At 42.3% G+C, this 16,008-nt stretch overlaps 1 protein-coding gene and 1 pseudogene across 1 annotated transcript in view; both read right to left on the bottom strand.

The window, feature by feature from the left end:
- Pigu (phosphatidylinositol glycan anchor biosynthesis class U) overlaps positions 1 to 15,328 on the bottom strand; it is a 71,528-nt gene extending 56,200 nt beyond the window's left edge. Inside the window, exons 1-2 of the mRNA XM_028775280.1 lie at positions 15,046 to 15,328; positions 4,144 to 4,208 (exon numbers count right to left, since the gene is read on the bottom strand). Of these exons, the coding sequence (XP_028631113.1) occupies positions 4,144 to 4,208; positions 15,046 to 15,175 (195 nt within the window). The 5' untranslated portion in view covers positions 15,176 to 15,328. The remainder of the gene's footprint in view (positions 1 to 4,143; positions 4,209 to 15,045) is intronic.
- LOC114627451 lies at positions 7,135 to 7,562 on the bottom strand (annotated as a pseudogene).
- Positions 15,329 to 16,008: the final 680 nt, after the last annotated feature.

The following is a 16,008-nucleotide window of genomic DNA, read 5'->3' as shown; positions in this document are numbered from 1 at the left end:
ACGTATATGACAAACTAAGGTTTTTGCTTTCATTAGTTTCAAAGATACTTTCTAATTTCCCTTCTAATTGCTTCTTTGACTCAGGGGTTATTTCATTTCCAAAGATTTGGGGGATTTTCCACATATCTTCCTGATGTTAATTCTTTAATTCATCTACGGTCAGCAAAAATGAATCTCTTAAGTGACAAATACATACATTGAACCTTCTTTTATGGACAGAACATAGTCTCTGGTACCAATGTTCTACACACACTTAAAATGCACTTAGATGTTATTGAATGGGGCATTCTAGATCAATCTGGCTGACAACATTAGTCAAAATTTCTATATTATTGAGTCTGGAGCCAGGGCTCAGTGGTTTAGAGCACTAGCTCTTGCAGAGAACCTAGATTCAACCCAAAGCACCTATATTATGGTTCATAACAATGCATAACTCCAGAGGTCACTATATGGTGGTTCATAACAATGCATAACTCCAGAGGTCCAACGCTATCTTCTGACCTCTGAGGACACCAGGCACACAAATGATGCACATACATATATGCAGGCAAACACTCACACATAGAAATTTAGAATAGACTCATCTTTTTAAAAACCCACTTTCAATATTCTTGCTAATTTTCCACTGGTTCAATCATCTGTTAACAGAAATACTGAAATCTCCAACTCTAATTAGAGACTAGCCTTGAGTCTTTTAAGTGTGGGGAGGTGCACACCATAGCACACATTTGGAAGTCACAGGAAAACTTTCAGGAATCAATTGTCATCTTCCACCTTATTGAGGCGGAGGTGTCTTTTTGTTTACACTGTTATGCTGTGTACTCCAGGCTAGCTGACCCATTAGGGCCAGGTGAGTCTCCTGTCTCTATGCCTTAGTTAACTATCAAAGTGCTAGGATTGAAAATACATGTGTCCCATCTGGCTTTTTACGTGGTTTCCAGAGATTGGAATCAAGATGTCAGGCTTGCAGCGCCAGCATCTGTACCCACTGAGCTGTCTCCCCTGCCTAGTCTATCAGTCTTCACCTACTATGTTTTAAAGCTGTAATTAGTACATAGAGATCTGCAACTACTCTTCCTGAGAAACCCATCCTATCACTCTGATATGAACTTTGTCATTTCTGATGATATTCTTTGCTCTGGAGTCTGTTTGTTTATTTAAAAAATATAAGCATAAGAACCTGGACTGGAGAGATAACTGAGTCATTCAGAACACTGACTTCCAGAGAGCTCAGGTTCAATTTCCATCACCTATATTATAGCTAACAACTGTCTATAAGTCCTGTTCCAGAGGATCCAATGCCCTCTTCTGGCCTCTGTGGAAGCTGTACATATGTGGTACATAAGACATACATGCACTGCCAGGCAGTGGTGGTGCACGTCTTTAATCCCAGCACTTTCGAGGCAGAGGCAGGTGGATTTCTGAGTTTGAGCCCAGCCTGGTCTACAGAGTGAGTTCTAGGACAGTCAGGGCTATACAGAGAAACCCTGTCTCGAAAAACAAAAACCAAAAAAAAAAAAAAAGACATACATGCAGGCAAGACTTCCATAAACATAAAATAAATACATCTCAAAAATTCAAGTGCATATAAACCTAGCACATGGGAGACAACAGTGAGATGACCCAGAATTCAAAATCAGCCCCAGCTATAAAGAGGCCAGCCTGAGCTACATGAGATCCTGTCTCAAAAGAAAAGGGAAGTAAAGCGGGCAGGGAGAAAGGAAAGAAAGACAGACACAGTGACTGACAGGCAAGTATTATAAAGCCAGTGTCTGTGTCTTACTTTGTATTTCTGAAACCTAGTAAGAAATGGCCTTTGGTAAGTACAAGTGTCTCTAAAGGCATGAGAGGAGAAACAGGGACTCGCATGAGAATGTAGACACTGAGGTAGGCACCAGAAGTCAGTGATGAAAAGGTGTAACAGTTTTGAGGGAAAAAAAAAATACGTGAAAATATCCAGTTAAAAAAAATATTAAAATATATATAAAAAATAAGCATAAAGGTAATTTTGGCTTCTTTTTTTTTTTTTTTGGGGGGTTTTCGAGACAGGGTTTCTCTGTGTAGTCCTGGCTGTCCTGGAACTCACTCTGTAGACCAGGCTGGCCTCGAACTCAGAAATCCTCCTGCCTCTGCCTCCCAAGTGCTGGGATTAAAGGCGTGTGCCACCACTGCCCGGCTGGCTTCTTTTTTTTTTTTTAGACAAGGTTTTAATATGTAGCCCTGGTTGACTTACAGCTCTGTATATAGAACAGAGATCTACTTGTTTCTGCCTCCTGAGTGCTTGGAGGAAAGGCATGTGCCACCACACCTGGCAGATTAGGGCTGATTTTAAGAATGGGATATGAGCAGTGGCGACGCACACCTTTAGTCTCAGCACTCAGGAGGCAGACATAGGTGGACCTCTTGAGTTCTAGACCAGCCTGGTCAACTGAGTGTGTTCCAAGACACCCAAGGCTACACAGAAAAACCCTGTGTTGGGAAAATAAAAAGAGTGGGCTATGAGCCATGGAAGGCGTAAGATCCCTGGGGTGATAGAGGAGGAGCCCTGAACTTAGTCTAAAGTGATGCAGGATGCTGGAAGGTTTTCTGGAGAAGGTAAAATATAAGTTTGTATCTCATAAATAGAGCCATGCACACACAAAAAAGGGAGAAGAATGGCTTTCTAGGAGACAACAGCATGAGCAAAGATGATTAGACAATAGAAACATGGCCTAATAACACTGAAAACTTCTCATGCTTTAAAACACACCTGAGGCCCATGTCACACTGGTCTTTGGGGCTAGTGGGTTATTATGTGGAAGTCAAACATATATACCCAATAACTGACTTGTGTGCTTAAGAAAAGGAAGGGAGGAAAGAAGAAAGGGAAGAGAAAAAGGGATGAGAAAGAAACTCGGTAAGAGCTCCTCTATGTATCTGGATTTTAAGCCTGAGTTTAGTGGCAAATACAGGTGCCCAGCATAACAGTGACAGATTCATATTCATATTTTAGAAAAATGTTCCTAACTGCAGAGTAAAGAGTAAATGAGCAACTTCTGAACAAGGAAAAACTTAACAAGAAAGATGTGTGGGGCAGAAATCCAAGAGATAAGGACGATTACCCAACAAAGAGCATTTTTATATTTTTGTTCTTTTGCCAGTTTGAGATAAGAGCAGCATATAGCCCGGGCCTGGGCAGGCCTCGTCATGGCAGTCCCCTGGCTTGGCCCCTGGAAAGCAGGGGTTACAGTGGGAGCCCATGCCTAGCTTGCTTTTATTAGTTTTAAGAACTAGTTTTATGAGGTGGGCAGTGGTGTCACATGCCTTTAATCCCAGCAATTGGGAAGCAGAGGCGGGCAGATGTCTTGAGTTTGAGGCCAGCCTGGTCTACAAAAGGGAGTTCCAGGACAGCCAGGGCTACACAGAGAAACCCTGTCTTGAAAAACAAAAACAAACAAACAAACAAAAACAAAACATGTCACTTAGCATACAGTGACTCATAGACTGAGAGCTGCTTAAAACTTGCAATAAGGGCTGGAGAGATGGCTCAGCAGTTAAGAGCACTGACTGCTCTTCCAGAGGTCCTGAGTTCAATTCCCAGCACCCACATGGCGGCTCACAACCATCTGTAATGGGATCCGATGCCCTCTTCTGGTGTGTCTGAAGACAACTACAATGTACTCATATATATAAATAAATATATCTTTAAAAAAAAAAACTTGCAATAAAAAGAAAATAACTTCTATGGAAGCCTCCTTTTGGTCTCCAGAACCCACAGAAAGCTGGTGGCATCTGGAATCTCAGAACTTCTGACAGAACAACCCAGAAGCTTCTCTGGCAGCTACACTGGCATGAGGAGACTGAAAGCACTGACTCCTGAAAGTTGTCACACACACAAGAACGCCTGCACACATACACACATACACACACATGTGCATACACGCACATGCCTCTCTCTCTCTCTCTCTCTCTCTCTCTCTCTCTCTCTCTCTCTCTCGAGTTTTTAAAATCATAACCTAGATCATTTTTCCTGTAATTCTACAAAAGGGCTATTCCTATTTAAAAAAAAAAAGATCTTTTTAAATGTCTGTAGCAAACAGAGTTCAGGCTTTGGTATCTGACTATAAATTACTCTCAGTGCCAGAAAAGAAAGCACATACTTACTTCATGAAACACTGCTCCAGAATATGGAGACACTCCTAGATCCAACAGTGCAAGGCCTTCAACCACTGAAAGGGAAGAAAGACAAGTTCATTCACACTTTAAAGACATCAGCAAATGGTCATAAAGTGTTAGATATTCCTAAGACCAAGAAAAACCCTAAATTTATCTAATCTCTTTACCTCAGGTCAAGCAAGTGGATGAAGGTCTTGATTTGAAAAAATTTTCAATACCGTACACACATATGAAATTCTCAAAGAATATCACACACACACACACAATTTTCAACAATGGCCAATTCTTACATACAAAGCAGACCTTTCCATCATGGGCAATGCTCATTATGAGAAAGTATTATACGGAACTGTAAACTTCTGAGTCTGGAGAAATAGCATGGCAATTAAGAGTGCAAACTACTCTTGCTCCTCAGTTCAATTTCCAGCACCCACGCTGGGCAGCCCACAACTGCCAATAGGCCCTCTTCTGATCTCTGCATTGACAGGCTCACACTCACATGCAGATATACATACATACATACACATAAAATATAGTTAAATAAATTCTTAAAAAATCATAATTTCTACTTTCTTGTAACCTCCATCAATTCTAAAGCATTCCTTTTATGTATATTCTGCCCTATTCCAAAGCACAATTAACAAGATCAGCAGCTGGCTTTTAAAAATGTTGTCTAGGGGCTGGTGAGATGGCTCAGTGGTTAAGAGCACTGACTGCTCTTCTAGAGGTCATGAGTTCAAATCCCAGAAACCACATGGTGGATCACAACCATCTGCAATGAGATCTGATACCCTCATATGGGTGTCTGAAGACAGCTACAGTGTACTTACATATAAATAAATAAAAAATCTTTTTTTTTTTAAAAAAAGTGTTGTCCAGGCTAGTGAAACAGGCAGTCACTCTTGTGGCACCTGCCTCAGCACCCCACCCCTACCAAAGTGTTGGCATTATAGAAGCAAGCTATCAAGCCCAGCTAAGACGACACTTTGGTTTGTTTGCTTGTTGAGATGTTTAGCTGATGTGCTAAAGAGCTCAGTCTGGCCTCAAACTTCCTACTCAGCCAAGAATCACTTTAAACTTTTTAACTCTCCTGCCTCCACCTCCCAAGTACTAGGATTACAGGCATGCACCACCATGGCCAGCTTAAAGTATTTGTTTTTGGTGGTGGTGGTTTGGTTTTGGTGGTGGTGGTTTGGTTTTGGTTTTGGTGGTGGTAAATCTGGGGGAGGGTTTAGTTTGGTTTAGCACTGTAGACTCAACGGAAACTTGTACATGCTAAGCAAATGCTCCACTACTGAGCTGTATCACCCAAACAAAATGATAATTTTTGGGTTTATACAAAGTTTCACTATGTAGCTCTAGCTGGCTCAGAACTCTATATAGACCAGAGTGGCCTTGAACTCAACAGAGATCCACTTATCTCTGGCTCCGCAATGCTGGGATAAAAGGCCAGTGCTGCCAGGCCTGCTCCCAAATGATAAATCTTAAGGTAGATTATCTTAGGAAATAACTGATCAAGTCCTTGACAAAATATTCAGTAGAGCTCTCAGAGTAATATTTTTTTCTTTATTTTCTATGTATGAGTGTTTTGCTTGTGTTTGCTTGTGCACCACATATGTGCCTGGTCCTGAGGAGGCCAGAAGAGAGCATCAGATCCTCTAGAACTGAGTTACAGATGGCTGTGAGCCACTGAGTAGATGTCAGCAATAGATCCAGGGTCCGCTGGAAGAGCAGCCAGTGCTCTTAATTGATGAGCCATTTCTCCAGACTCTCTTAATAAAAACTTGAAAATAATCCCAACATTGATTAATGGAGACTTATTTAAATACATCATCTGATATACTAATATATATTAATATACTAAGCATTAAAACTATGATGTAAATAAATAAATAGGTGGAAAAAAAAATGTTCTCTGTGATGGTTTGTATATGTTTGGCCCAGGAAGTGGCACTATTAGGAAGTGTAGCCTTGTTGGAGTAGGTGCGTCACTGTGGGTGAGGGCTATAATACCCTCATCCTAGTTGCCTAGAAGTTAGCCTTCTAGCTGTTTTGGAACAAGAAGTGGAACTCTCCAGCCTCACATCTGCCTGGATGTTGCCATGCTCCAGCCTTGATGATTATGGACTGAACCTCTGAACCTGTAAGCCAGCCCCAATTAAATGTTGTCCTTACAAGAGTTTCCTTGGTCATGGTGTCTGTTCACAGCAGTGAAGCAGTAACTAAGACACTCTCCTTATACGGACTTCTCAGTGGAAAGTGTAGGAAGGGCACACATGTGATGCAGCAGCAGGGCAGCATGCAAAGCAAGCGGGAGGATCTGAGCTCAACACCAGGATGAAAAAGGGTAAAAAATGAAGAATGCAACAGGAAGTCATCACTTGGCTGACCCACAGAATGATTTCCAAAGGAAACCATCATTAGTGGATGCTAAAGTCAGTGGGCAAAAGTATGAAAAACAAAATATTTGCAAGGGAAAAGTAATAATTTCATCTAGACCTTACAGTACCTGCTTTGATCAGGTGATCTATTAAAAAATCATCAATATGTTAACTGAATTATCAAGCATCTCATGATTCACTGATGTGGTAATAAAAACATTTCTGTGGTTCTCATGGTATCAAAATGGTACGATGAGGAAACAAGCAAAACCATACCCTCCACCTAACCATCGGAAAACATCAGACAACCCAAACTGAACGCAAAATAACTGCCCAGGAATCTTGAAAAATTAAAGATCATGTCCCAGATTGGTAGTCACTAAGGAGACAAAACCACTAAATGCAAAACGAGGTCATGGACTGAACATTAGGCCAGAAACTGGACAACCACAAGGAAGCAGTACAATTCTTTTTATTTTGCTCTGTTTTCTGTTTTTCAAGACAGGGTGTCTCTGTGTAGCCCTGGCTGTCCTGGAACTCACTCTGTACATCAGGCTGGCCACAACATAGGAGATCCACATACTTCTGCCTCCTGAGTGCTGGGACTAAAGGCATGCACTGCCTCAATTCTTTTTTTTCCCCCCCAAGATATATAAAAAAGCCTTATTTGCAGGGGAGCAGGAATTTAATCAAACAAACCAAATCCCATGTCATCATCCGACTCCTTGGACTTCTTCTTCTGGTCTTTCTTCTCTGCTGCAAGGTGGAAGTGGGGCAGAACCAGCAGCAGGAGCTGCAGAGCCAGGGACAGTAGAACAGCCACAGCCCCACCAGCCAGCTTGAGCCACCAACACCCTGAGGAATGACATCCTCAATGTTTTTTCTGTTCAGCTCACTGATGACTTTGTTGAGCTGGTCATCATCTGCCTCGATGCCCACGCTGCCTAGTATTTTCTTGATGTCTTTGGTGCTAGGAAAGGAGTTGCCCCCGAGGGCGGCCAGCAGATAAGAGGTGACATAGCCCATGTCAGCTGCAGTGGACAGACCTCGGCAGCAGTGGGTGGCAAAAGCTGGCTCAATTCTTATAAGATATATACACTAACAATATTGACTAGGGGCTGGAGAGATGGCTCAGCAGTTAAGAGCACTGACTGCTCTTCCAAAGGTCCTGAGTTCAAATCCCAGCAACCACATGGTGGCTCACAACCATCCGTAATGAGATTGGATGCCCTCTTCTGGTGTGTCTGAAGACAGCTACAGTGTACTCATCAATACAATAAATAAATAAACATTTAAAAAAAAAAACAATATTGACTGATTGAACCCACTACATTACAGTAATATTGGATAAAGAATAAACAGAAACTTTACATATTTTTACAGCTATGTGTGTGTATGTATAGGTATATGTGTGTAAGTACCTATGGAAACCAGAAGAGGTTGTCAGGTCTCTTCAAGCTAGAGTTACAGGTGTTTGTAAACAACCTGATGTAGATGCTGGGATCCAAATCTCAGTACTCAGATAGACCAATAAGGACTCTTAACTGCTGAGCCATCTCTCCAGCACTTTTGCACCTCTTTTTTTTTTTTAAGATTTATTTATTTATTATATGTAAGTACACTGTAGCTGTCTTCAGACACCCATATGAGGGCATCAGATTTCATTGTAGATGGTTGTGAGCCACCATGTGGTTGCTGGGATTTGAACTCATGACCTCTAGAAGAGCAGTCAGTGCTCTTAACAGCTGAGCCATCTCACCAGCCCCCTGTACCTCTTTTGAGGGTTGGCAAAATGGCTCTAAGTGATTAGGTGACTGCTGCCAAGATTAATGACCTGAGTCCAATCATCAGATCCTAAAGTAGAAAGATCCCATGGAACAGGAGCTACAGACAGTTGTGAACTGTCATGTGGATGCTGAGAATTGAACTTGGGTCCTCTGGAAGCGCAGCTACTGCTCTCAACCAACGAGCCATCTCTCCAGCCTGTACAAGACAATTTTAACTAGGGCTAGCAAGACACCTCATCAGGTAAAGGCTCTTGTTGTCAAGCCAGATGACCTAAATTCAATTCTAGGAACTCACATGCTACAAGAAGAGGACCGACTCCCATCAGCTGTCTTAACCCTACAAATGTATGTATGTGCACGTACACTTATGCACACAGACACAGTAAATTAATATATAAATGTTTACAGAGACAATTGTAACTAGTCCTTTATTCTAGTACCAGAAAGAAAAATCCCTTAAGGAGCAATGTAGAGGTTGCTTTGTAAGACAGCTATTAAACTCTCACTAGCAACTTGTCTTTAAACTCAAGGAGAGAATTCATTAGGCCACTTCACAAGACTTCCCTCAGCCTAAGCCAAAGCATCTTGCCACAGCAAGTAAATCCTTTGGTGGTTTTGTTTTGCTTGATATTCTAAATCAGTAAACTTATTTGAGTATTGTGGTGGTCTGAATATGTTTGGCTCCATGGGAGGTGGCACTATTAGGAGGTATGACCTTGTTAGAGAAAGTATGTCACTGTGGGGGTGGGCTTTGAGGTCTATGCTCAAGCTCTGCCCAGTGTGGAAAGAGACCCTCCTCCTGGCTGCCTGCAGAAGACAGTCTCCTTCTGCCTGCCTTCAGATGAAGATATAGAACTCTCGGCTTCTCCAGCACCATGTTTGCCTGCAAACGGCCATTCTTCCATAATGATAATGGACTAAACCTCTGAAACTGTAATCAAATCCCCAATTAAATGCTGTCCTTTAGAAGAGTTGGTGACATGTATGAAAACTTTCTCAGGGTCTACAGTGTGTATTTCCCATCTTAGCTAGAAGACTGTCAAAATTCTCTTCTGAGCTGGGCAGTGGTGGCGCAAACCTTTAATCCCAGCACTTGGGAGGAAGAGACAGGTGGATTTCTGAGTTCAAGGCCAGCCTGGTCTACAGAGTGAGTTCCAGGACAGCAAGGGCTACACAGAGAAACCCTGTCTCGAAAAAACAACAACAATAAAATTCTCTTCAGACTCTATTAATGATTCATTCAATGTTTAAAAGAATAATCAGGCTGAGCATGGTGACTTGCGTGTAATCCTAGCACTCAGGAGGCAGAGGCAAGATTACTAAAAAGTTCTAGGCTGCCTGGTCTATTTATGGGATTCCAGGCCAGCTTGGACTATAGTGAGACTCTGAATCCAAAACTAAACTAAACTAAAACCAAAAAATGTTCACTGTGCTTAGGAAGCAGAGGGAGGTAGATCTCCCTGAATTTAAGGTCAGCCTGGTCTACACAATGAGTTTCAGGACACCCAGAGTTATATAGTGAGACCCTGTCTCAAAATCAAACAAACAAACAAACAAACAAACAAAACGAAAAATCAGAGGCATAGCAAAAAGGATGGAAGTTGAAATACTCTTTTTTTGTTTTGTTTTGTTTTGTTTCGAGACAGGGTTTTTCTCTTTATAGCCCTGGCTGTCCTGGAACTCACTCTGTAGAACAGGCTGGCCTCAAACTCAGAAATCCGCCTGCCTCTGCCTCCCAAGTGCTGGGATTAAAGGCATGCGCCACCACCGCCCGGCTAAAATATTAAATTTTTATATTTAATATTGATAATGGACTGCTGTCGATGTTTGAAACAACAGCCAAAGAATTAATCAAGCTGCCAGATTCTAACAATATATAACAATGCACCAATACTATAAGGCTAGAAAATTTTTAGTTGTTTTTTTCTTTTGGATGTGGTGTGGTCAGACAGTGTCTCAAGTAACCTCAAGCTGGGTAAAATCAGTTTAACAAAAGACTGAGAGAAAAAAGCAAAAACTCAGAATTAAAGATATAATTCATAGAGCCTTTGACTAAGATGGGCAAGTACCTAGGTTTTACCTCCAGCAACACACAGACACACAGACACACACACACACACACACACACACACCATGGCTGTCGTAGCATATTCGTGTAATCCTAGAGGCAGGAAAATCAGGAGTTCAAGGTCATTCTTGGCCTGATAACTAGTTAGACGCCAGCCTAGGGTATAGAGATTTTGTTTTAATCTAATAACAACTAAATATTTTAAAAGACAAAATTAAATTAAAAACTCAAAGAACTCATAAGCTTAAAATTTTTTTCATGTATTTTTTGAAATAACCTTCATAAAGTACACCAGAGGAGCAGCACTGAACACAGTTTCCTTTCCTTTCCTCTTTCTTTCCTCTTTTTCCTCTTTCCTTTCCTTAGATCTTGTTTCAGAGCCCAGGAAAATCTTTAACTTACAACCCTCTGTCTAGGCCTCCACAAGTGGAAATTACAGATATGTACCACCACACCTAGCTGTAATATTTCTTCATTCTCCCAGGAGATTATTACCTAATTAATATTTTGGAATAGGGTGGAGTTTGGTTGGTGGTTGGGTTTTTGCTGTGTTGAGGTAGAACTCAGGGCCACTGAACAACATATCTAGACCTAGAGGAAGAGGGACTCTCAGTTGAAATACAGCCTCCACCAGACTGCTCTGTGGGCATGTCTGTGGGGGTATTTTCTTAATGACCTCTGCAGGCCTAAACAGTACAGGAAAGGTAACAGAACAAGTCAGGGGAAGCAAGTTAGTAAGCAGCTTTCTTCTAAGGTTTCTTTTTTTTTTTTTTTAATATTTATTTTATATGAGTACACTGTCGCTGTCTTCAGACACACCAGAAGAGGGCATCAGATCTCCCCATTACAGGTGGTTGTGAGTCACCATGTGGTTGCTGGGAATTGAACTCAGGACCTTTGGAAGAGCAGTCAGTGCTCTTAACCACTGAGCCATCTCTCCAGCCCTCTTCTAAGGTTTCTGCTTCAGGTTCCTACCTCAGCTTTCGCTGATGATGTAACCTGTAAACCAATGAAACTCTTTCCTCCTCATGTTAGTTTTGATCAGTATTTTATCATACTACCAAAAAGCATCCTTTCTCAAAAAACAAGGTGAAGCACAATCAGAAAGAATATAGATCTACACATAAAGACACATACCTGCACACACAGAACACACACAATGTTGAGAGAGAGAGAGAGAGAGAGAGAGAGAGAGAGAGAGAGAGAGAGAAAGAAGGAAAGAAAGAAACCCATACTACAGCCAGTCAAAGTCTACAAGGATACTGGGCCTTTATCCAAAGAACTAGTGACTCCAAAATCTCAAAATGTCATGTAAAACCAGAATGGATCCTACTTCAGTGTTTTTAAATGCCTAGCACTAAATTTTTAATAGAACCACCTGCTTGTTTGTTCAGTTTTGAGATACAGTCTTACTCTGTAGCCTATGTTGGTCTGGAACTCACTATGTAGTCTACTTTGCCTCTATCTCCTAATGAATCTCCTACCTCAGCCTCTAAATGCTGGGATTACAACTCTGAGATATACCAGGCAGTGGTAGCGCACACCTTTAATCCTGGCACATGGAAAGCAGAGGCTGGTGGATCTCTTAGTTTGAAGCCAGCATGGACTACAGAGTGAGTTCCAATACAGCCAAGACTACACAGAGAAACCCTGACTTGAAGGAAAAAAAAAAGAAAAGAAAAGAAAAAACAACTACAAGACACCATGTGTGGCACAATTAACTGCTTTTTCATCTATCCCAGTTAAAGAATTGTAAATACAAGTGACAGATACTGTATCCTCTCTTTAAAATGAAATTAGTACTTAGGACTCATTTAGTGTCCTGTCTCACAGATGAGAAATCACAAAGGAGTAAACGGCAGGGCCGGAGAGACTCAAATCCTTCCTGCTCTTCTAGAAACCATACACAGTGTTGCCTCGTCTTTAAGTTCTTCTATCAGTCTACTCTGTAATTAACAGAGCATATGTTTTCCATATCAGTCAGCGGTAACTAACTACACACCTGTCGTATTCCTGGCACCAAGGAATTTACACACAAACAACACAGTCCTTCAGGAAGCTCATACTACTATAGAAAGACCCAAGATAAACAAAATTTTATATAAGGTGAGAAATTACTGGGTTTTTTTTGTTGTTGTCCTTATTTTAAAGATATATTTATTGTTATTTTGTGGGCATCCATGTTTTACCTGCATGTAGGTCTGTGTGAGGATATCAGAGCCCCTAGAACTAGAATTACAGAGTTGTGAACTTCCATGTGGGTGCTTGGGAATTGAACCCAGATCATCTGGAGTAGCAGTCAGTGCTCTTAACTGCTAAGCCATCTTTCCTGCTCTCTTAATTTTTGTTTTTAAGAGAGTCTTGCTCTACTGGCTTTGAATTCTTTTTTTTTTTTTTTTGGTTTTTTGAGACAGGGTTTCTCTGTGTAGCCCTGGCTGTCCTGGAACTCATTCTGTAGACCAGGCTAGCCTCGAACTCTCGAACTCAGAAATCCGTCTGCCTCTGCCTCCCAAGTGCTGGGACTAAAGGCGTGTGCCACCACCACCCGGCCCTGGCTTTGAATTCTATAGGGAACTTAGGCTGGTTTCAAACCCATGGTCTTACTGCCTCAGCAGGTGCTGAGATTACAGACCTGTGCCACCATACCAAGTTCTGAGAAAATCTTACTACAGGTATGTCTAAGGTTCTAAGAGTGTAGAGGAAGAAGGACCTGGTGGTGCCTTGAGTGTTTTGGTATCCAGAAAAGAGGAGGAACTAAGTAGCGTCAATTCATTTCAACAACAAATTATATACAAAGATACCAAATCCAAGTTCTACCATCTCACACAAGAATCACCACTATTACTCCTCAATGCTAAACTTGGACAAATTCTTCTCTTAGTCCCATTTTCATTATCTGTAAAATGGGGGGCATACTACCACCTACCATAAAGAGTCATGGTGGGGGTTAAGTGAGAGGAGACAAACTTTAGAAGCTTACTATACTCCTTGACATGCACTAAGAAACTTTAGAAACTTTACTTGAGTGAAGCTAAACCATAAGAGACATCCAACTCCCACAAGTGTTCTCCAGCCTCCATTCAAGCCCACGAGTCTGCACACACACACATATACAAAAAATAAATATTAAAAAATAAGTTGATGACAGCAAGTGATATCAAAACAGGCACTAAAGTCTGAGGATCCACCTTAGTTAGATGTGGTGGCTCACACCTTCAATACCAACCTTTGAAAGATTGATCACCATGAACCTGAGTACATGCTGGGCTAAAGAAGAGATCCTGTTTCAAAATCAAATACTAAGCAAAGTGTAAGGCTACATAAAGCAGACTTGTAGGATGAGGTGTTTTGGAGCTAGGTGCTGGCTATCCACATGTGTATACATGGTGCATAAACATTCACTAAGCTCTCTGTCTACACTTACATGTGTTTCCTATGTATAATGTACGTTAGGTTCTGTTTTGTTTAAAGACTCATACTTGATCTGAACAGATGGTTCAGTGGGTAAGAGCACTCACTGTGCCAACAGGAAGATCTGAATCCAAATCCCCAACAACCCTGCCAAAAAGCAAAACCACAACAGCCATAGCCAGAGATGCCTGTAACTGGAGCACTGGAGAATTGTAGGGGTGGAGACTGGCAGAAACCCTGGGGACTCTCAGCCATACAGCCCAACTGAAATAGCTTCAAGTTCAAGTAGACTCTGTCTCAGGGAATAAAGGGTAGAGTAATACAGAAGGACACCAGACATCCTCCTTAGGCTTCTGAACACACACACCACAAGCACACACAACCCCCCCCCACAAGCACACACAACACCCACACACACACACATACAAGTAATAATGACTAAAAAAAAAAAAAATTAAATCAAACTGTAGCCCCAACCTAACCCACATCTTCTGCTCTGAATAGTTCACAACCTCGGGTATTTCTTGATCCTTTGCAACCTGAAACTCCTCTTTTTTTTTAATCTTTTCACAAACCTGGTCCTTCATTCATTCTGGAAAAGGGAAGGCAGTTTACTCAGGGTCAGAAACTAAGGAAATGACTGTAAAAACTTGTCTCCTCGACTGGCCTCTGGCTCCTTCAGCCCAATCTCTGTGCCTATGCAATAGGGTTTGATGAAGGACATATATGTATACATATGTATGTGTGTGTGTATACATATAGACATACACATATTTAAAAGACAAACTAAGAAAAACTTCACGACGAGTCTTAGGTTGGGCAGAGGTAACTTAAGTACACAGCTACCTTTCTTACAAAGGTAGTTCCTTCCGTCCCGGTCACCCACTCCACCATCTGCTACTCAGTGAAACACCTGCAATCTCACTGCCAAAAGCTAATACTTCACAAGACCCAGTGCACACAGCACCCTCGGATATCCATCCTTCCGCGGATCCCACCGCCCGACTCGGGACACTGGGACACGCCCCCTCGGATACCCATCCCTAGGGTAGTAGGGCTCACACTCCACATCTCCTCCACACCCCATCCTCCACACCAAAGCTCCGCCCTCAGCTCGTGAAGAACCCCCAGACGCCGGTCAGTCTCCACAGAACCGCGCGCTTGTGTCCGCCTCCTCCACCTCCAATTCAATTCACTGAGGCTGGCAGAGCGCGGACCGCCCTACTCTAATCAGTGGCCTCACCTCTCTTCCAAGAGCTCAGTGGGGACACCACCTCCACCCTCTCGGAAATGAACTCGGCCAAACTGGAGCGAAACAAGGCCGCCCTCACGGTCACGGCCACCACAAGCACCAGGGCCAAGGGAGCCGCCATGATAGCTGAGGCGGGCGCGCAGGCAATGCGGAAGAGCCTCAAGACTTGCGCGCCACACTGTAGTACCTCCGTGGAGCGAGCGCCGCTGTTGCTGCTGGAGTCCGCAGATTTTGAGACTACCACTCCCAGAAAGCCCTGCGGTGGGACGACGGAGAGCGGAATGTGTCAAACTTCTAGCAAAGGTTTCCACTACATCCTTGCTCAAGCGAGAGAAGTGAATATTGTACCTATTTTACTGAGATACTGAGCAAACTTTAAAGAAATAATTTCAATCGTGTGAATATTTCTAATGTTAAAATGTTTACCATTATATTTTTAAAGAGTGCGACGTACGTATTTACTGAACGCCAACCATCCTCAAGGCACTATATTGTGTGGTGAAAAAGCACTTTGAGTGGTTAATTATTAGCTTTGCGACCTTCAGCAAGTTATTTGACCGAGGAAATTCAGAGCAGGAACTCAAGTAATGAGCTTGAAGCTAAAACCACGGAAGAACCCTGCTTTCACAGACGTTCTCTTCTGCTCATGCTCAACCAGCTTTCGTGCACCTCCCCAGGAATGATTCCTCCTCTCATTCAGTCAATTTTTCAAAATCAATGCAATTTCTCACAGATCCATCTTATGGAGGCAATTCTTCACCTGAGGGTTCCTCTTCCCACGTGACCCTAGGTTGTGTAAAGTTGATATGAATAACCAGAACAAGTACTATGGCAACTACTGTATAAGGATGCACTTCTGCTTTTCTTGGTTCGTGTTGGCAGCTTGAAATCCCTCCAGGTGGGAGTGTGTACAGCTCAGAGATAAGCAAACATAACAAGTCAGGGGTTTGGAGA

Source organism: Grammomys surdaster, unplaced genomic scaffold (genome assembly GCF_004785775.1).
Source record: "Grammomys surdaster isolate TR1022 unplaced genomic scaffold, NIH_TR_1.0 254, whole genome shotgun sequence".
In the NCBI taxonomy this organism is placed as follows: Eukaryota; Metazoa; Chordata; class Mammalia; order Rodentia; family Muridae; genus Grammomys; species Grammomys surdaster.
Note: the sequence above shows the minus strand (reverse complement) of the source record. Positions and strands in the feature narration are given on the sequence as shown.